Source organism: Xyrauchen texanus, chromosome 43, assembly GCF_025860055.1.
Source record: "Xyrauchen texanus isolate HMW12.3.18 chromosome 43, RBS_HiC_50CHRs, whole genome shotgun sequence".
NCBI classification, from domain to species: Eukaryota; Metazoa; Chordata; class Actinopteri; order Cypriniformes; family Catostomidae; genus Xyrauchen; species Xyrauchen texanus.
This window is the reverse complement of record NC_068318.1, coordinates 2013752-2036875: the sequence shown is the minus strand read 5'-3', so window position 1 is coordinate 2036875 and position 23124 is coordinate 2013752. Positions and strand designations below refer to the sequence as shown.

General features: G+C 35.6%; 1 protein-coding gene across 6 annotated transcripts in view; it reads left to right on the top strand.

Moving 5' to 3' along the window:
* The window catches only part of ppip5k2 (diphosphoinositol pentakisphosphate kinase 2), a 217798-nt gene that overhangs the window by 184315 nt on the left and 10359 nt on the right, over positions 1 to 23124 (top strand). Inside the window, exons 25-28 of one of the 6 annotated variants that reach the window (XM_052116267.1) lie at positions 203 to 244; positions 373 to 546; positions 5842 to 5914; positions 7842 to 7961. In XM_052116267.1, the coding sequence (XP_051972227.1) occupies positions 203 to 244; positions 373 to 546; positions 5842 to 5914; positions 7842 to 7961 (409 nt within the window). The remainder of the gene's footprint in view (positions 1 to 202; positions 245 to 372; positions 547 to 5841; positions 5915 to 7841; positions 7962 to 23124) is intronic. The other 5 variants (XM_052116268.1, XM_052116270.1, XM_052116269.1 and 2 more) reach the window with 5 other exon arrangements.

Genomic DNA, 23124 nt, shown 5'->3' with positions numbered 1-23124 from the left:
GCATAATTCTATAAGCAACTGACATAGTGTTGAAGTGACTGTAATGAAAGTAAACATATTTGAAGACAATCAGTGCATAACATTCTGTGCACAACGCCATGTCAACTGCCCATATATTTAGTAAATTTCAAAGCCACAAATGTATTTTCTTTTGAAATTTGCTCTTGAATTGCCACCATCTGTTATTTGTTTTCTTTTTTAGTCCCCATTGCAGAAAGACTTTATCAAGACTGCTGCTGGCAAAGTATGAGCACACATACCTGTTTGTCTTCTGTTAAACAAAAGGCCTAGCTAGTGAATGTTCATGGACACATAGCTGGACTGTTGTTAATGTTGCATGACTGCTGTTTTTGCCCCCTGTCTCACTTCCAGGAAGAAAGCCCCCTGAGTGTGTCTAGCCCTGACTCTATAGGTACCTGGATACATTACACCTGTGGTGTTGGTACTGGGCGTCGAAGACGCAGATCAGGGGACCAAATAACTTCCTCCCCAGTCTCCCCCAAATCACTGGCTTTCACATCCAGTATTTTTGGCTCATGGCAACAGGTTTTTACCAATTTAATTCATTCTTCACACCAACTGCTAACTTCTTGTTCTTTCACACTCAAGAACTTGGCGTCAGTCAGCAAGGACATCTAATTAGCAGATAAATCAAAAAAGAGCATTTCCTAATTCGTAAGAGTGTTTTTTTTATTATATATATTATATTTCAACCTATATTAATAGGTTTTTAAGGGGAACATAATTGGAATGTGTTCTGGATTATTAGCTTCTAATTTAACCGTATGTCCATATATCACCAAATATCTTAGTCTAACAGCAATCTAGGCATTGTTTTAGGCTACAGTTGTAGTTAATGCAACATTTCCAGTAGTTAACACTAGGGATGTCCCGATCTGATACCTGGATCGGTATCGGTTTCGATACTGACGTTTATAGACTGATCGGGTATCGGTCTGACGAGCCCGAACCAGATCCGATACTGTGTTTTAGTCATGTTCGTTACTGTCAGGCTCAAAAGATGACATAAAAGAACTGTTAAAACACCATTAAAGCAGTGATATGACTCGTGCATTTTATTCAAAGCCACTTGAAGACGCGTGATAGCTAACAACCAGACTTATACTGGAATTACTGTTTATTTTGCTGCTACATTATCCAGCAAACTAGTTAATAATAAAGTCTTTCTTAAGCTATACATTTATATTGAAATAATGTGTAGGTAAAGGTTTGTGTTTCTTTACATATTAAAGAGTACACCCAATTATTTCCACACAATAATGTAAAGATATTATAAACCGATTATGCAAAAAACAACAACACTGTTATCGGATTGGTATCGGCCAATACTGAGATTTCCTATATCGGAATCGGATCGGCAGTGGAAAAAGTGGTATCGGGGCATCACAAGTTAACACAGTCATTTAAGGTTATAAGATGAATAGCAAATTATGATTGATTACCTTCAGCCTAAACAACCTGCTCAAAAAGCTTCTTCAGAAGTGGATGAGCTCCATTCTTGTGTGCATTCCCCACTTTTAACAATCCAGTAAATTCTTCATGGAAAAATTAAGTCCTGTCCTACATTTTGTTACTCATTGGATATCCTGTTTCACTTGTAACATTTGCAAATACAGTTTCATGTTGACTTTTACATTAATTTGGTTAAATTGGGTTATGTTTTACTATAATATGTTATTATGTGATACCTACAGTGAGTGGGTGGTGTTAATATTTTGTGACATTTTTACTGTTTAGGGAACATCACAATTTTTTATGCTTTACAGTTGATGTTGGTGCTATTTACAATACATTATTGCTTGTTTTGACTGTCCACTGTCAGTCATGATCAAGAATGGTTTTCCTGACATATTACATAAAGTGGGAGCCTTGGTCAACAGTTACCTAACTGTCGGTTAAACTTGTGGAAGCCTAAGACAGTGGCCCCAAATATTTAGTAATGTCTGAATGTCATTAGATGGCATAACAAACCATAGGTGTTGTTCATCTCAAATTGTCCAAAAATATTTTTTTCTTAATTTTGAGCTATCTTTTTATTTATTTTTTATCATATGAAAACTTTTTTTAAATGTTTTGTTTAAAAAGCGGTAGTGCTATCCTTGCTTAAAATAAATGTCATATATATATATTAATATAGAGAGAGAGAGTGTGTGTGTATATATATATGGGTGTGTGTGTGTGTGTGTGTGTGTGTATGTATATATATATATATATATATATATATATATATATATACACAAACACACACATGCACACACACACACACACACATGTTGGTCTACCTATCATTATGAGGACTTTCCATAGACATAATGATTTTTATACTGTACACACTATATATCCTAAACCTAACACTACCCCTAAACCTAACCCTCACAAAAAACTTTCTGCATTTTAAAATTTTCAATAAAACTTTAATATGTTTTTTAAGCTATTTAAATTGAGGATACTAGAAATGTCCTCATAAACCACATTTATAGCATAATACCCTTGTAATTACCAGTTTGCAACCTAAAAAATTGTCCTCATAAACCACATAAACATGCCCACACACACACACACACACACACCTATATATATATAGCAATGTGCAAAAGTTTTAGGCACTTGCGAAAAATGTTGCATAGTGAGGATGTCTTCAAAAATAATTACATAAATAGTTTTCATTTGTCACTTAATGTCATACAAAGTCCAGTAAACATAAAAAAAGCTAAATCAATATTCGTTGTGGCCACCTTTGCTTTAAAACAGTACACAGTTTTTCTCGGTTGTTGGCAGATAGGATGTTCCAAGCTTCTTGGAGAATTCACCACACTTCTATTTATTTAGGCTGTCTCAGTTGCTTCTGTCTCTTTATGTAATCTCATACTGACACGATGTTCAGTTCTTTGTGAGGGTCATGACATCTGTTGCAGGGCTCCCTGTTCTTCTATTCTAATATTTTGTATTTGCAAAAGTAATGTTTGTGAGTTTAACATTTATATTTCCTATTGTCACACTAAAGCTGAATATATAAATAACCATCTTAAGACAAATACTTTTGTGAAGCATCTTATGTGCCGCCTTATGTGCTAAGACTTTTGCACAGTACTGTGTGTGTTTGTGTATATATATATATATATATATATATATATATATATATATATATATATATATATATATATACACTCACCTAAAGGATTATTAGGAACACCTGTTCAATTTTTCAATAATGCAATTATCTAATCAACCAATCACATGGCAGTTGCTTCAATGCATTTAGGGGTGTGGTCCTGGTCAAGACAATCTCCTGAACTCCAAACTGAATGTCAGAATGGGAAAGAAAGGTGATTTAAGCAATTTTGAGGGTGGCATGGTTGTTGGTGCCAGGCGGGCGGTCTGAGTATTTCACAATCTGCTCAGTTACTGCGATTTTCATGCACAACCATTTCTAGGGTTTACAAAGAATGGTGTGAAAAGGGAAAAACATCCAGTATCGCGGCAGTCCTGTGGGCTGAAAATGCCTTGTTGATGCTAGAGGTCAGAGGAGAATGGGCCGACTGATTCAAGCTGATAGAAGAGCAACTTTGCCTGAAATAACCACTCGATACAACCGAGGTATGCAGCAAAGCATTTGTGAAGCCACAACATGCACAACCTTGAGGCGGATGGGCTACAACAGCAGAAGACCCCACCGGTTACCACTCATCTCCACTACAAATAGGAAAAAGAGGCTACAATTTGCAGGAGCTCACCAAAATTGGATAGTTGAAGACTGGAAAAATGTTGCCTGGTCTGACGAGTCTCGATTTCTGTTGAGACATTCAGATGGTAGAGTCAGAATTTGGCGTAAACAGAATGAGAACATGGATCCATCATGCCTTGTTACCACTGTGCAGGCTGGTGGTGGTGGTGTAATGGTGTGGGGGATGTTTTCTTGGCACACTTTAGGCCCCTTAGTGCCAATTGGGCATCGTTTAAATGCCACGGCCTACCTGAGCATTGTTTCTGACCATGTCCATCCCTTTATGGCCACCATGTACCCATCCTCTGATGGCTACTTCCAGCAGGATAATGCACCATGTCACAAAGCTCAAATCATTTCAAATTGGTTTCTTGAACATGACAATGAGTTCACTGTACTAAAATGGCCCCCACAGTCACCAAATCTCAACCCAATAGAGCATCTTTGGGATGTGGTGGAACGGGAGCTTCGTGCCCTGGATGTGCATCCCACAAATCTCCATCAACTGCAAGATGCTATCCTATCAATATGGGCCAACATTTCTAAAGAATGCTTTCAGCACCTTGTTGAATCAATGCCACGTAGAATTAAGGCAGTTCTAAAGGCGAAAGGGGGCCAAACACAGGATTAGTATGGTGTTCCTAATAATCCTTTAGGTGAGTGGTAGATACTTGTCTACCTGTTTCCTCCAGCATCTTCACAAGGTCCTTTGCTGTTGTTCTGGGATTGATTTGCACTTTTCGCACCAAACTGTGTTCATCTGTAGGAGACAGAATGCATGTCCTTCCTGAGCGTTATGATGGCTGCGTGATCCCATGGTGTTTATACTTGCTCACTATTGTTTTTACAAGTGTGCGTGGTACCTTCAGGCAATTGGAAATTGCTCCCAAGGATGAACCAGACTTGTGGATGTCCACAAATATTTCCGGGGTCTTGGCTGATTTCTTTTAAATTTCTCATGATGTCAAGCATTGAGGCACTGAGTTTGAAGGTAGGCCTTAAAATACATCCACAGGTACACCTCCAATTCAGTACACCACCTAGCAGAAGCTAATTGTCTAAAGGCTTGGCATAATTTTCTGGAATTTTCCAAGCTACTTAAAGGCACAGTTAACTTGGTGTATGTAAACTTTTGACCCACTGTAATTGTGACATAGTCAATTAAAAGTGAAAACAACCAAGAAAAACTTTATTTAGGCTAGGATAGGAGAATTGGCACTGTTTTGAAGGCAAAAGTGGTCACACCAAATATTGATTTAGCTTTTTCTGGACTTTGTATGACGTTAATTGATAAATGAAAACTATTTATGACATTTTTGAAGACATCCTCACTAAGCAACATTTTTCCTAAGTGCCTAAAACTTTTGCACATTACTATATATGCATGAACATTCATAAATTTTGAAGTGTGACTTATCTGTACAAATACTTGTGGGTATAGTGGGTCCACTATATCGTAAATCAGCGTTTACAGTTTTTCTCAGAGTATGGATAGTAAAATTAGTAAATCTAGGAACTGGGGAACCATTAGGTGACTATCAGGGTTTCTAGGAGATGTCAAGATTGATCTATGCCTCAGGTAAATATTTGATTGTGGAGAAAAAGATCTCTGTGCTGACCCTGCAATAACACCCAACCCCCACCCCCTTGCTAAGGATTACTTCTCTTTTCCTAAATGGTTTTGAATTTGGTTTTGGTTTTGCATGAAGCTGAATTTAACATTTTAAAATATATATATGTATATTTTTCTCCTCACTGTTGTTGGGTGAAAATGCATATTTTTTTAAATTGTGACATTTTGATTTTGTGAATTTACTCTTTGTAAACTGTTGCCATGTTTGTTCTCATACCTCTTTTCATCCCTGATGTTGTTTCCTGTATCTGATATGGAATGGTGTCTGTGTGGCAACGGGTTAATGCATGATGCACATCTGTTTCTTCATGCTGTTTTTATTTGTTGCCTTTTTGTTCTGTGTGAGCTGACATATGCTTTTAATTAACATGTCTGTTTGGAAAATACCTACTTATTGATCAAATTTGAAAGAAGCATAACAGTTGTGTTGATTTGGTATTGTTTTCTGCTTGTGCTCTATCAGGTCCTGTCAGAGAACAACAGTCATGCCAGACTGAGCAGACTGCACACAGACCACAAGCACACCACAGGAATAGGTAAGACAAGCCCTCACAGATGTCATATCACACTTATAATGTTAATATAATAAACATAACAGATCAGGGCTCAACAATAAGTATTTTTTGTTTTTGTTTAAATAGTTCATATTTGTACTTTTCCGGCCAACATTTTTACTGGCCACACCAAAGAAAAAAGAAAATGTATGCATGTATGCAAATATATTTATTTATTTATTTTCACATGTAAGTTTTTACAAAAAACAACACAATTTTTATGTATTTATTTATTTGTAATCTTGGAAAATTATACAGCTGAAATATAACTTCACAAAAGAATTCAAAGAACACTTTTGCTGGAAAAAGATGGCATTGATGTAATCATTGTCATGAAAATGATGACAGTATTTTAATTATTGCTTAGAAAACTATAACAGGTCATTCTTGCAGTTTCTACTTAATCTATGTTACCCTGGTGACATATTGAAATCAACAATTTTTCAAATATGCAAGGCATACAAATAAATAAAAAAATAAAAATAAAGTTGTTGTAACAATCAGAACTGGCCCAACAGGATAAATGACAGTTCCATCAACTGGCCCAAAATTCTTGCTAACTAGCCTTGGGTTCTTGGCTCCTCCTTATTGTTGAGCCCTTCAGATATATTTTGTAATATCCTGGATGTTCAGATGTCTCTACAATTCATTATATCATAAACACAAATTGTGACACACTTGTCCTAGTTTTTAATTTCAAAATAATGTTTTGCCATTCTATTTCAGTTCTCTGTTGTGCGTGATGTTGATGTGGCTGCTCTCTCTTGATTCTTTCACACTCAATGATCAATTAATTTTGGTGTTATGTTGAATGTAATTTGTAATACTCCTGATATACTTACTCTAAAACACACTGTATTCTAAGATTTTTGCCACACAGCCGACAAATACAGCGCTGACTCAGTCTCTCATATATGCTTGTAATGTCCTTTGTGTGTTTGTAGGCAACATATACACACATTTTCATGGTTGGAAAAAAAACGATTTTTCCTTACTGTGTAATTTTGCTTATTTGGTAACTGTTTGTTAATCTAGTCCGGTTAATTATCTTATACCCAAAAATAATGTGTGTCAAACTAATATTTGTATTTAATTTATGGGAAAATTTCATCAAGAACTACAAACCAAATGTTGACCCCAAACTAGTTAGCCCTTATTGTGGAAAGTCTCTGTTAGTAGCACAGAAGACCTTAACCTATGTCAACCTTAAAGTTAACAAAATGAGAAACGTGTGATTTTGTGTTTTCGTTGCTTTGAGATGTGGCTAAATGGTTGTCAATGACAGTGCTTCTGTAATTCCTTATTTTGCATTTTGGAATCTACATCACCTTAAGCTGTTTGGAAAGTTTAGAGTGCATCTGGACATGTGTATTCTTCCTCTCCTCAGTTAGGCATGAGCTGCAGTGTTGCTCTCTCACGTCATCATTAGAATTTCATATGATCTCATGTTACATTAAATGAGATCAAACGACTATTCGACAATGAACATTTTTTGTTGACAATTTGTTATTGTCGACTTTGTCGATAACGTCGACTAATCGTTTCAGCCCTATTCAAATGCTTTTCAGCAAAATTCAACCCTTCCAACAATACAAATGTGTTATGGCAAAATGTAACTCAAGTGATACACTCGTTAGGTATGCATTGACTTATTTGAGCATCTTATGGTTAGAATGTATCCTTTGTGAATAGGCCTTTACAAATCTTGTCACTTTCAGTTAAATTGAAACTGGGAGGACCTTATTTAGTAACCATGACAAAAGACATTACTGTCATTATGGGATGCTTTCAGTGAGGCTGCACAATTTATACTGTGGCAAGAATCTTGTAGAAATGCATGCTGCATGCATTGCAAGGTGTGTCTCCTGGAACACACAAGTGCTGTATGAATCTTCTCTAACTCCATCAGGATCTCATTGTGCTGGCCTGTTTAGCACCATGGTGCTGGGCGGTTCCTCCAGTGCACCTAACCTACAAGATTACGCTCACGCACACCGTAAAAAGCTGACCTCCTCTGGCTTCTTAGATGGTATGTGCCGACACGCACACACACCTTCCAAGGTGGCTCCCCATTCTATAGAGGAGTCCTGGAATCTTATCCGTGTTTTTGGTTCTAAACAATTAGTGTTTGAGATGCATCGGAATAACTGGAATATTTCATCCTGTTTTTTTGTTGTTGTTTTTTTGCGCACATGCCCATCTTGATGATCGATTTATTTACAATGCAAAATGAAAACCAAAAATGACTTTTTATTGCTATTAATATTACTACCGACTGGGCTTTATTTTGTCAGAACAAGCCGGGTCTGAAATCGGCATCTATTTCTGTAGATCCCCACCTCATAGACCTTTGAAAGAAATTATGTTATGATCTGTACATTGTGTACACGTGTAGTTGCAATAGTAATAAATATAGCTGCAAGCAGCAGTTACAGGGCCAAGCACACCAATGGCATATCAGGAAGTATGATTTGACATCACTGATTTTGATTTTAAGAAAAGTGGTATAAAAAACACTAGTACCATTGCTTAAGTTAAAATACAATTTATTTTAACTTTTGACCAATGGGTGGTGGTGTCACAAAGTTTATATGTTGCGGTAAGGGTGTCGTGACAATGACATCTAATTCATTGATGCGCTTTTTAGAAACGTTTGGTCTATTCAAAATGTTTAGAATATTTTGTTGTGAATGTCCCAAGATGACAGGTGTTAATACATTTTGTGTTAATCAAACTAATCAAGCATTATAGGCATTTTTAAACATTTTGTTATATCTTTTGATCACAAGGTGGCGGTGGCACCAAACTTTTTAGGTAGTTTTTTTTTTTTTTTTTTTAGAAGTTAAAGCCTCACGTCCATTTTGCACGGCTTGCCTTCAAATACTTTGAAACATTATCCGAGAAAGGTTTGGTCTATCAAAAAGCTTTTAATAATTTTTTCCTAGATTCCTAGATTACACAATCCCTAGATTACACAAGCCACATTTAGTGAAAATTGGACAGCTGACCTAGGAGTTTGAAAAGTATGTTTTTATTTAAAAATTTAAATCATGGAAAATCTAGCAGAAATTGTACCATAGTAATCATTGGCGAAGTTGAAAAGTTACAAGCATGTTCAACTTTGAACAGATTGGGCTTCCCACCTTTCGTGATTGGCTCCTAATAATAATAATAATAATAATATTGTCTATAACTTTCATATAAAAAAAAAGAGCAATTTTTATTTTTGTCCTTCACAATATGGCCAAAAGGATAGATGGAGAATAGAATAAAACATGCTTTATGGCCACATTAAGGGACATTTGTTTTGGACTCACAGCACAGCAGCTAATACACAACTTTAAAACTGCACACAAAAACATACACAGTACTGTAAAATGGTGTGACTGCTGTGTAAAATATGACAAACTAATAAACTAAAAATCAATGCAACTAAAAATTAACTAGTACAATATAAAATCGTTGGTCAGAATAAAACATAAGTACTGGATAATAAGCAAGCATCATAAAATACTAATCTCAAAGGAGCTTTATTTAAAGAGGCCATGATGTGTGGAATTACATTTTCCTTGACATTTTGACATATAAGAGATCACTCTTACACAAAAACGTACTATATGTTTTAGAACTCAAAGTTCTTCTCCAGTCCAAAATGGCATTTATTGTTTCCACCCTGCAAAAATGACTGGTTTTGTAATCAGCTACATTGTAACGTCACAGTGTAGTGTAGTGTCATTTCCAAAGTCCCCGCCTCCACAAAATACGTAATCGTTGTTATGAGTTGACAGAGAAAAATCAGATGTTATACTGCAACACTGAAAGTGGTACTATTGTGAATGCAGAACATTTTACACAGAAAATCAAGGGTTTCAGACAGAGGGCCAAAGATAGGTTAAAAATTGTACTATTATGACTGTTTTTTGTGCAAATGATATATTATAAAAGTTTTAAGTGAACCTGAAGGAAGAAGATATAGACAGTGCAGTATAATATCTGGATGCATTAATGTTCATTCCAACCAGTTGTTTTAGTAGTGATCTGCATGAGTATATTCCATACCTGATTAGGCTTTCAAAGATAGACTGGTAAAACAAAAACATGATCTTCTTGTGTGCACCCTGTGAACTGAAATATTGATTTGAGATTGAATGATTAAAATATGGCAGAAGAGCGCAGAGCACAATGAAAAACAATTAAGTATATGGTTGTAATGGTAGTTGTGTGACTGTGAACCCCTACTGACATAGGGTGAAATATAGTTAAAGTTTTCTACAATATTGGTGTCACAACACTACAAAGTTGCCTACTTCTAAAAACTACATGAGTGGTGCCTCTGTATTCCTGTGCATTATAAAATGGCAGTGTTTTTAGCAATACAATTGTTTTTCTAGCTGCTGATGCATTTATTATTGTTTAGTGTACACAGGGCGAAAGAGCTTACACCAGTGTTATTATTTTTAATAATAAAAATAAAAGAACTTCAACCATTTTCGTTAACTAAAATAAAAAATAAATGAAATTATTTGAAAAAATAATTTTTCTTCACTTTAGAAGATAATTAGAAGATTTAGAAAATGATCTTACATTAATTTCTGTTTTAGTTTTGGGAAAAGTAGGACACTTTTGGAAATTTTACATTTCTTGGTGCTTTTAATTATGATAACCTGACATTATACCTTTTGAAGAAAGGTTAGTATATCTTCTACCTTAGACAAAAGCAAAAATGAAGAAATTCTTAAAACTGAAATTAGAAACTTTGAAGACCCTCTTTTGACAAAATCCCAAAGGAAAATTATTGTCTAGAACATATCTACAAAGTATTATTATTATTTTATAACACTATTATATCATAAATCATAATGTAATATTTACAAACATTACACCTCAAATTTATGTTATTTTCTTTACCATTGCTTATGAAATAAGCTCTGTTATGTATCCCAATTAAAAAAATCAGCAATTTAAAACCTCAAAAAGGTTAAAGAAATTAAAAGAGAGATTTTGCCCAAAAATGAAAAAACTCTTATTATTTACTCACCTTCATGCCATCCAAGGTGTGTTTGACTTTCTTTCTTCTGCTGAAAGAAAATATATTATAGAAATATCTCAGCTATGTAAGTACATACAACACATGTCAACAGGGTTTACATAAAGGTAACAAAGTAGTCCTTAAGTGGTTTAATTCCTGTCTTCCGAAGAATTTAAACTGTTTTGGATGCGAATAGACCAAAATGTAACTCCTTTTTTCACTGTACATCTTGCAGATGCAGATCGCTAGTGAGAGTGCTTTTGTCAGGATTTACAGTAAAAAAAGGAAGCTACCTTTGTGCTTTTTGGAGCTTCAAAGTTTTGTACCATCATGACTTGCATTGCATGGAACTACAGAGCTGAGATATTCTTATAAAAATCAGAAGAAAAAGAAGAATGTCATACACATATGGGATGGCAGGTTGAGTAAATTATAAGAGAATTTTCATTTTTGGTTGAGTTATCGCTTTAGTTGTTTATTTCCCAAAGATCAGGGATGGATTACCAATGGGCCAGTGCCCAGGGACCCTTGACTACCAGGGGCCCTGGGCTTTAAGGTTGCGCAATCCAGTTTGGCGATCCCCGCGCTCAAATTTTATTACAATATTAATATGAATATTATTAATATATATTAAAAAAAAGCTGAGTTGTCTGCAGAGCAACTGAAGCATCTTGGTTTCTACCCAGAGCTTATATACATATTATCTACCAAGGCTTGGCTAATACATTTCATACATGTCACTATTATCTATAATTTTGTTCTGTGACTCCAGTCTGTTGTTTTTTAAGAAGTGGACAGGAAACCTCTGTGGTGGGACCTCACCATATATTTTCTCTAGTAAAACAAGAGACTCAGTTTACCATATGTGAGCGCATTCATTTCCTACACAGGTCTCTACACAGACACATAAAGTAAGATACATGCTTGACCATCAGAAATATTGCAGAATAAAATAGCTATATTTAAATTATAAAATGCAATTTTATAAAAATATTCTACAACACTTGGCGCGGTCTTCATGGGGTCTCCAGCTGGGTGCTGAACAAAGTCGAACATGAATATGTGCTTCAGCTTGTGAGGCTGCCACTTCACTTCAACAGCATTCTGTTCTCCTTTGTGAGGAAAATGCTGATTTTGCATTCAGAGGTACCATCTCTCCTTGGCAAAGATGCAATAGAGAGAGATTTTGTCTCATGTCTGTCCGTTTGATTTATGATGTTCACTTATGTTCAAATAGCCCCTTGCCACAGGCCTTTCTGGAGATTTGCCTTTGAGAGGTCTAGTTCATACTAGTTCAAGTTCCTGCTCTTCGGTTTGTCTGTGGCTTTGACTATTGATGTGGCACTGTTGCTGCCTTAGCTATTTTGAGAATGCCCTCTTTCTACCAAAAGGGTGCAGTACTCGGCCAAGTGGTCCGAGAATAGGTGAATGAGTTGCAGTGTAAAGCGCTTTGAATACCGTTACGTTTAAAAAAGGCGCTATATAAGTGTAGACTGAAGCTGAGAAGACTTTGTGTCTGACCCCTGAACGGGGCTTGTCTGATACTCAAGGGTTGCTGCAATCTGTGCTAGATATCATATTACTGGCTAGATTCCCCTCCCTCAATCCTAGGGAGGGTTATGTGCCCAAATTGTTGGCCACTCCCTTCAAGGCACAAGTTGTCATTTTGCAGTTGTTCTCCTCTCCTCCGTTTGAGTCAGGTGAGGCTAAGAATCTGCACATGCTTTGCCATGTAAGTGGATTAGGCATGTAAATTGACCGAATGAGTTCCTACTCCTCCTCTTATATTTTGGCTGCAAAGGAGGGTTGATGTCTCAGTGTTTCACTACCCTGTTGGTTAGTGCAGTGTAATGTAAATGCAATAAACTGTGTTCTTTTATTGGCGTAAGGTCATAAATAGTGAAAGCATATACCGATCAACACAGGTAGATTTTGCCCATTATGCCGATTTTGTGTGGCATGTAAACATCTTAACCAGTGTTCTTACCAGCTTATCCAATGTGCACGTGTTGAGTGCATGACTTAGTTTGACATCAAAAGCAGAGAATAATGTGTTTATTTCAAATGTCATGTAAATGCAGATTACATGCTTTGTCAGATTTTTTTAAATAAGCTGATTTTTGGGAGTAATCAGCATATTGGTGTGCATGTCTCTTCTTTCTTATTTGTCGATATGAAGCGGGGGTTATTTTGATGCTTTTTCAATACCCTGTTGGATAGTGGGCATTGTTCTAATGTGTGTGTGAATTTTGTCAAGCAGGCTACACGTCCAAAACCAACTAAAACTGTTTTTAAAGGAAATGTTACTTTATTGCCGTTTTCTGCATCAGTAAATCAAGACTGTGCCTAAACTTTACATTGGCCATCTTATCATCAAAATACTAGCAATACTCGAAAGTTCCTATTCAGTTATAATCAAAAGCTGTCACTGCACAGTTTTTATTTGCCAATATGAACAGAAGTGTTAAAACTCACTTAGAACAGGTTAGCATTACTGATAGGCCTATTAGATTCATTTAAATGTCTCAGATTCATGATCGCCTGTGCTTAAAGTACATGTATGTAATTAGTTACATAGCTTAGCTGCTACTGAAAAAGAAAATGTAATGGGGTAATTGACACTTCTCACTATTTGTAAATTGTGGTAGCTGTAATTTTAATCTATACAATTTTTCTGATTATTTTTGCAGCCCTAGATTGTTGGATTGCATAGTATGACACAATAATTGGTTGAATCTGGTTCGTTTTGACGAACAGAAGGAAACTTGTTTATGTTTTGAAAGTGGAATGGTTTGTCATTGTTAATCACTATCCCAATAACGCACTAAACAGCACTCCTTTTCTTTTCTTTCCCGTCTTTTCTGCATGAGCCATGACACTTGCTTTCTTTGCCCTTTTCTAACCCTCTGTCTTTTAGCTGTTATACATTTCAGGTGCCTGTTTTTCTCTTTCTCAGAGGCCACACATGATTCTGCTGTAAAAAGATTTTCTATCTCATTTGCACGACATCCAACCAATGGTATGTTTGCTTTTGTTAATTTGCAGGTTTCCCCTCAAATCCATTATTTATGATTTATTTTTATTTTCTTCTGTATGTAGAGTTCCCTCCTCAGCACCAGGACATTGCACAGGGATTGTGGTGTTTATTGTTTAATTGACTAGAATACCCATTGAACAATCAATGCTAAACAATTAGCATTTTGTTTCCGTAACACAGTGATCTCATCACACGGATTATCAAAATTGCCGTCAGTTTTGTTTCTTCATCTGTACAAACGTATATGTTTAAACCTGATATTTGGCCTTTTTTGTTGTTGCATACAGTGGACCCTAAGACGTATTTGGACTCTTGGTCACGCTTTAAAATTATTCAATGTTATTTGCATTAGATACAAAATATCGAACCAAGTGACTTCTGCAAGGGAATAATGCTAGACTATTTTCTTAGACATTTGTTAATGACTTTAAATCATTTTGGTGTCAAGAGGATTTCTGTTCCTCTCAAATTCTCATATAGAGTAACCACAGGTGTAGTTCCTCACATTAACTATGTACATATTACTCAATGTTTTTCAACCAGAAAGTGTCCACATAATGTTTTTTCTTCCTTTTGATCTAAATATCTATGGTTTTATAATTTGAAACCTATAGTAACAAAATTATTTTTTGCTAAATGTTTTGCTTGAATAGTGTTTATGCTAAAAAAAATTTGTTAACATAAAAAATTATCTGCAAATTCACTGCCTTCACCAAATTATATCATGTTTAAAGGAAGTCTTAGTTAAAAAAAATATATATAAGTACTTGTTACTCTTCTTTCTTTTCTGAGTAGATACTAATAAATTGGTGCATTTGTTGAATAAATTATGTAGTTGTATTGTTTTACTATTTTCTGGTTTCATTTGCCATTTTTATTGTATTTAATTTTTCTATTAGTAGGCTAATCTGTTTTGTAATGTTCATGGTGGTTCTAGGGTCAGTGGACATCCGGGGCCTTTAGACATCCATGTATACGTCATTATACATGGGATACACTTTTAAAATATGTGTTTAAAAGTTGCATCGACAGAGTACATTTTTAAACAAAGTAAATCTTTCAATATTGTTAATTCAAAATGTATGCCTGAGCATAAAATTAGTTGGATTGAAATCTTTTCAGACCTACCAACTGCTTCAACTGCGGGTGTTACAGGAGGTGTAAATGTTTGTGTGCTGTCAAGGTCAGAACGGGTTTGGGGTGTGAGACTGGGCTTTTCAAATCTACAGTAAAACACATTTAGGTCGTCAGCCAATTATTGATTCCCTACAGTGTTGGGGGATGGTGTCTTGTTGAAGTGTTTCAGGCCTCTCCATGATGCAGGGTCTTTAGCTGAAAACTGTTTTTGTTTTTTTAAGAATAGCTTGGAATGGCTTTTAGCCACTCAGATCTCCTTTGTCAGTCTGTTTTTGGCCTGATTATACAATTTTTATTCTCACTTCTGTAAGCATCCTCTTTATCCTGAGGAAGCTGCCTGAGATTTGCTGTAAACCATGGTCAAAATTTGTCATTGTTGTATGTTAAATAAGTCCTAGTATGAATGCACATATCCTCACGGAAACTGATATATGATGTCACAGTATATGTGAGCTCATCCAGGTCTGTGACTGCAGCCTCAAAAATACTCCAATCAGTGCAGTCAATGCAGGCTTGTAGTTCCAGCTCTGCTTCATTGCTCCATATCTTTACAATCCTTACTATAGGTTTAGCTGATTTTAGTTTCTGTGTCTGTAGATTGGAAGAAGATGAATTAGACAGTGATCAGAGAGTCCCAAAGCTGCCCTAGGGACAAAGCGATATGCATCCTTTAATGTTGTGTAGCTGTGATCCAGTATATTTCTGTCTCTGGTGGGGCATGTAATGTGCTGTCTCTATTTGGGCAGTTCATGTGTGAGATTTACCTTGTTAAAATCCCTAAGAATAATAATGGTGCGTTAATGGTGCGATCCGCTCTGAACAGCTGGAATCCCATGCTGTCTGGAATGGTTTCACACAATGCAGCAAAGTCAGAATAGGTCCAAGTGCCCAACCAAATTGGTGAACAGTTCTCATTGCAAAACTGTATCTTTCCATGCCGATCCTGGCCTGTTGACAAGGTTACGGTTTCTTTTTCCACTGTGATCTGGTGAAATCAGGAGAATGTACTTAACAGATCCATCTGTTTGGGACACCCTGAAAGGTAAATGATTGTGGCGCACTGTGGATCGCATATTCCAGTTTTTAGGACTGCAGAAAAATGAAAGCGAATAAGGGGAGAGGTTTCATTTGCTGAAGGTTTGTTTGCCTCCTGAAATGAATATGCAGAAAGTTTCCATACTAACTAAAAAGGATATATATTGACAAAATATCATAAAATTATTATATGAAAATAGTGTATGAGAATATATTGATGTATTTTAAGTTTAAAGGTGCTAGTAATCTACTTCCCTGACGAAAAAGACATGTAGAAAAACAAATATAGGCTACAATAATCGTAAACCATCATAATAAAATCTCAAAGATACACTAAAGTCACTACGTACTAAACCCATTCCACCAGCATGGTTGAGAATGGTTTAGTATGATTAGATAACAGTGCAGAGAATTCCAGACTGAGAATGGTTTGTAAGCGTGCCGTGCAGAACCATGCTCAAGTGGAAATGCTACTGTAACCGTACCTTGCTCAGAACCATTCGACCCGATGGTGGAAAAGGGGCTAACATCTTTCTTTTTTTTTTTTAACCAGTTAATTGACTGCATGAAAAATAATTTTCTCTCAACAATTTCAATCGTATTTACTATTTAACATTCAATTGACTTTGGAAAAATGAGTGATGGCAATAAAATAGATTACATTCTAAGTGAAGGAGATGACTGGCATGTTTTGAGATATGGTATGACAAAATGGTACATATACAAATCAAGTTATCCTAACTATGGTTTTCTGAGTAACCAAGGCATTGTTTAATTACTGAAGTTACACAACTTCTAAAAATTATTGCACATTAAGTCAGCTTAAACATGCTAATATGGGCATTTGTTGGGTTTAATCCTCTGGGGTCTGAGGGTGTTTTGGGCCCTGGAGAGGTTTTGACATGCCTTGACTTTTGTGCTTTTTTCATTTGCTTAAAAACATATTAATGGCTAATGTCTGATAACACTGTATTCAACACAAACTGGGCTACAATAATATGTGAGCAATGTGTACAATAACGTTTATGCATGGTTTTTGAAAAATCTAAAATTTTAACTCATTGAAATAATGCCATATAAAACATACTAAATATTTGTCCACAAGATTTTTGAGAAGTGGATCTTGTAGACTATAGTTTTTGCTACAAAATGAGGTGAAAACTATCCTGATCACTCATTCATACAAAACAAGATAGTTATTTAACTTTTGTAAGACAATTTTAGTGTTAGAAAGGTAATATGCGAGGAGGCGTGAATTATTATGAATAATATGAATGTGACAGAGAATGAATGTGAGGAGACTTTTAATGATCAAAATCAAGTTTCAAGTTAAAAGAAGTAATCAGACTATATATTTTCTTTATATAAAGACTTTACTTAATTTTAGACCTACACTACCATTTAAAAGAAGTTTCTTCTGCTCACCAAGGCTGCATTTATTTGATCCAAAATACAGTAAAAACAGTGATATTGTGAACTCTTTTTACAATTTAAAAGAACAGTTTTCTATTTGAATATATTGTAAAATGCAATTTGATCAAAGATGAATTTTCAGCATCATTACTGCAGTCTTCAGTGGATCCTTCAGAAACTATTATAATGTGCTGATTTTCTAATATGGGCATATTTACATCACATTTGACACATTTACACCCGAACACATATTTGCAAGCTCAAATGAGGCAGCATAAACACTAGTTAAAATATAATCTAAACATTCATATTATTTTTATACCATGTTACATATCATATTTATATCATACAGCATACAATTTAAATGACTGCTTTAGCCGAAACAGCATTTAAATGTAATTAAAACATGCTTATTAGGACATATTTCAAATTTCAATACTCTGAATCATGGCTGGCAAGTATGGAAACAGTCCCACTAGAAAAATATGTACATGTTTATATAAAATAGCATGTCGTTTATATAAAATAGCATGTCAACTAATATGCAAGTACAACTAAATGACTTACTCATCTGAAATTGTATCCTCGGCTGAATCACGTCTCTCTTCAAAATGCAAACGTTCATCGGAGTCCCGTTCTTCTTCTGAATAAAATGTGTACTCTTCCTAATCTGTGTATCGTGCCATCTTCCAAACGCGCAAAAAGTGAATGAACTTGATGTTTTTAAGGCACAGTCGGGGGCGTTTACCATTTGCATTGATCGCCTCAGCACATTTCCGTATGAATAGCGCCCTCTGCCCACTTATGCACATTATGGATAATTAGCTGAGCCAGGAAAAATTGTACATCGCTTTGTTTCATACAGATTACATTGCAGGAGAATATTTGTTTTAAATTAGAATTGTTTTATTTAAAAGTAGACATTTTAAGCTTTCTTTAGTGTTTCATGTTTGTGTGATAAATATTTGCAGAGTTTCAGTTCATTTTTGTGACGTGTTTCAGAAATATGCTTGCAAGCACATTTTATTTTACAAAAGCACAAGGTTTTGATGTTATTGTGAGTGTACACAAATAAAAGTAGACCCTTTATATTCTCTAATGATGTCTTACACTTATCTGTATGCCCCAAAATGATGTTTCCGCTGTAATGACGAAGAGCGAAAATCCAGCAGAGGGTTAACAGTGTTTTATTTTATACAATGCAAAGACATTTATACATTTTTATCTGTGGCTTAAGTGTCAAAATAGGTTTGGGGGTCACTGTATATTTAAGTGTTTGCCTGCTTTATTGTAGTTGATTTGCAATTGGTCTTAGAAGCTGATGAAATGTGAGTTTTCAGGTGAACAGAATTTGCCACATTTGGACTTATAAATATTTATTAAAGAATTTTTTTTTAACCTGTTTATTTTATCAGGAATACAACCACAATTCCGAAGAAGTTGGTACAGTATGGAAAATGCTAATAAAACAAAAAGGAGTGATTTTCTTTTTAATTAAATTCACCATGTGCTACAATGAAAGCTCTACAACACATTATTCCATGTTTTACCTTTTGAATTTATAATTTTTTTTTTTTCTCAATATACACTTTTAAAATCGAATTATTGCAACGCTCTTAAAAATAGTGTTTATCACTGTGTAATATCACCATTTCTTCTAATAACATTTATAAAGCGTTTGAGCACAGAAGACTTACGAAATTTTCGCCCATTTATACATTATGCAGGTCTTCAGCTGTGCAATTACGGGTGTTTTATAATGCTCCACAGGCATTTGAAGCAAGGTCAGGACAGCAGGCAGGCCAATGTTGCGCACACTGCCTACGCAGCCACAAAACATGATTCCAATGTTCTGGAATCATGTATGGTTTCTGCTTTGCATAATAAAATCTCAACTTGCATCTGTGGATGTGATGGTGAATGGTGTTGACTGACAAAGGTTTATCGAAGTATTTATGAGCTCATGTCATGATATTTATTACAGGCGCTTAACTTATTTTTTTACCGTGACATCTGAGGGATCGGAGAGTTAGAAGTGATTTTTAGGCCTTGCCCTTGACCAAGATTTTACCATATTCCTTGACTCTTTCAGCTATATTGTGCGGTGTAGTTGGTGAAATGCCCAAAATCCCACAATTTGTCTTTGGAAACATTGTTCTCAATGAATAAATTTGCATCGGTTGGCAAATTGGCAAGCCTCAATCCATCCTTGTTCTTTAAGAACTAGGCTTTTTTGGAGGCTCCTTATTTACTATAACATGATTGCCCCACCTGCTTTACATCTCCTCTTTCACATCACCTTGTTATTTCAACTCTTCAGATTGTAATTAGTCTTAAATTGCCACTGTCTTAACTTTTTTTTGTATAATGAGATAAATGAGATACACGATTGACAGCTCCTGTTTCATTCTCTGTTCAAGCTGATGAGCCAAATGACCTATGATATGTAAGTTCCAAATGTTTACAAAGTGGTTATTTGTGGAAAAAAAGTGATTTCAATCTTAAGAATGACGGCGGACTTGCGCAAAAAGTTGCTCTTATGTTGGAATAAATGGCATCTTATTTTAATAGAGTAAAAGTGACATTAATTATTATATTGTTACTGATATTTTAAAATCAGTATTTGCTGAATATATAACAATTTGTGCTTGGTTCAAATTAGGGATGTCCCGACACTGGTATTGCAATCAGTTCAAAAACTGTGTTCACGAACTTGTACTCCTAAAAAGGCTCAGTTACCAAAATCCCATACCATCTGACGTATGAATGTAATTTGCGTAAGCGTACAGTGCACAAATTAAATCCACAATATGTCCTCGTGGTAATATTAAACAGCAAAGGCTGCAATTTAATTAAATGAATATATATAAGCTGCATGTGCAAATTCGGTTAGTTGATTAAATCGCTGCCTTTAGAGGTTTAAATTCACTTGGAATCACCATCGATATGCGCCTTCTCAACTGTGAATCATGAGGTCATGAAGCGGCATTGCTGAGTAAATCGTCAAAGTAAGAGTTCCATTTTAATAGACAAAAATATCACTACTCTATAATTATGTATTATTTACCGTAATAATAAAATAATAATTGTGTTATATTAAGCAATACCTCACATCTGTTATGCTCTGTTGTGCAGCACTTTATTTGACAGTTGTATTTTAGTTGTATTATCTGTAAGAAATAAAAAAAAATGGTCAAGGTATGTTAAAAATTACTGATAATTGTTCTATGAAATTTATTTGTTTAGACACCCTTTAATGATAACATTGAATTGAACTGATAAATATGGAATTTGTGAAAGAAATAAAAAGATAAATTGTAGTGGATTTCATAGGGCCATACATATTAACATACAGAGAAGTCTTTATATCTTATTATAATAACTGAAACCAGTTAAGTTAACGGTTCATCTCTAATGGTTTTCTTTACAGTTATTATTTATATATAACTTTTTTCTGATTTTATACAGTTTTTCTTTTTTAAATAAATATATTTTTTCTTTTTTTTAATAATTTGTTTTTATCAGTGAGTACTGAAATGGAAGTATTGGTACTCGTCAGAGATGGGACCAAGTCACACATGTGCAAGTCTCAAGTAAGTCTCAAGTCTTAACCTTCTAGTCTCAAGTAAGTCCCAAGTATTTTTTTCTTGGGCAAGTCAAGTCAAGTCAAGTCACAGGCTATGTCAAGTCAAGTCAAGTCACAGGCTATGTCAAGTCAAGTCCAAGTCAAGTCACCTTATTATTGTAATTTTACCTGCAGAATCTGATCATAATAAAGTGAAAAGACAAGATATAAGTAACTGTCAGTAAATTACAATACTCATGTTCAGTAAAATACATCATGGAATCAAACAAAATTGTAACTTCATAAAATTATTTATTTTTCACTTCTGCCAACAGTGTTTGAAATGTTTTAAATTTTCAACATTGAGTCCATAAAACAAATAACAGCTTAACATCCAACAGACTCCTCTCTGAACACCTCCCTCTCTCTCTCTCAAACACAGTTACGTACATTAAACTTTGTTACATTTCTCTCTCACACACACTCTCTCTCTCACACACACACTCTCTCACACACACACTCTCTCACACACACACACACACTCTCTCTCACACACACACTCTCTCTCACACACACACTCTCTCACACACACACTCTCTCTCACACACACTCTCTCTCACACACACACTCTCTCTCCCACACCCACACTCACTCTCACACACACTCTCTCTCCCACACTCCCACACTCACTCACTCACTCACTCTCGCGCTCACACACACACACACTCACTCTCGCGCTCTCACACTCCCACACTCACTCACTCACTCACTCACTCACTCACTCACACAGAGTATATCCATAAGCCTATTTTTGCAGTGTCTGTGAGTGGGAAACGTTGAGGTACCAGCGCGCGTGAACGTCATGGCAACGTACAAAACAAAGTACCTCGCGTGGGAAACACTTAACGTAAATGCGCGTAACTAACATAAATCAAGCAGGCTTGTATGCAGCATAAGCCACGAAGTGTTGGCGAAATCAAAAATTAATGGACAAATTTTTTTTTTCCAGAAAACTTCTTGCACAAAATAAATTCAAGCACTTTCAAGGACCTGTATCTATGTATGTTTATTTTCAAGAACTTTCCAGGGCCTTGAATTTTATTTTTCAGATTCACAAACTTTCAAGGATTTCAAGGACCCGTGGGAACCCTGCTATTATTACATTAGCTAACTACCAACTAACCAGATAAAATTAACAAATTGACAAGCACTTACTGGGCAGAATGGCTCTTCAAATGGCGGATCGAAATTGGAGGTTGTCGTCTGGCTGTCCGCGATCTTAACGTTGCATGTCTTGCAAAGCGCTGTTCGTCTTTTGCCATCTTGATAATAATTTTTGAAGCCGAAAGCGATGACCCTCGGTAACGCTACCCCTCCGGCTGACATGTTGATGTGTTATCTGATCTAAGTGGGCGTGGTGTGCGTAAGGTACGAGAGGGCATGGCTGATGATAGCCTATAGTGTCGTGATCCAGTCATGACAAAACTATTCTCAGCCTGCGCTCCAGCTGGATCAATTTGATTTTTTTAAATAATTTATATATTTTATATTCAAACTGAAAACATGATGTGATTAACACTCAAGTCATTCAAGTCTTCGTGTCTCAAGTCAAGTCAAGTCCCGAGTCTTTAACTTCCAAGTCCGAGTCAAGTCTCAAGTATTTTATTTTTTGTCAAGTCAAGTCACAAGTCATAAAAATAGCGACTCGAGTCGACTCGAGTCCAAGTCACAAGTCCCCATGTCTGGTACTCGTTCTCCAAAAAATGTATGTAGTTACAATTTTGTTTATTGTTTTATTGAAAAGCCCAGTTTAAATCCATATGTATTAAATATGATTGTAACGTAGTTCAAGGGAAAGGAGGCAGCGAGAAGCGGCTTGACAATGTAAATAATATTTTAATTAACAACTTAAACAAAAGACAAACACACACATGACGGAAATGTCCGTAAACTATCTCTCTCTCTCCCGCACGATC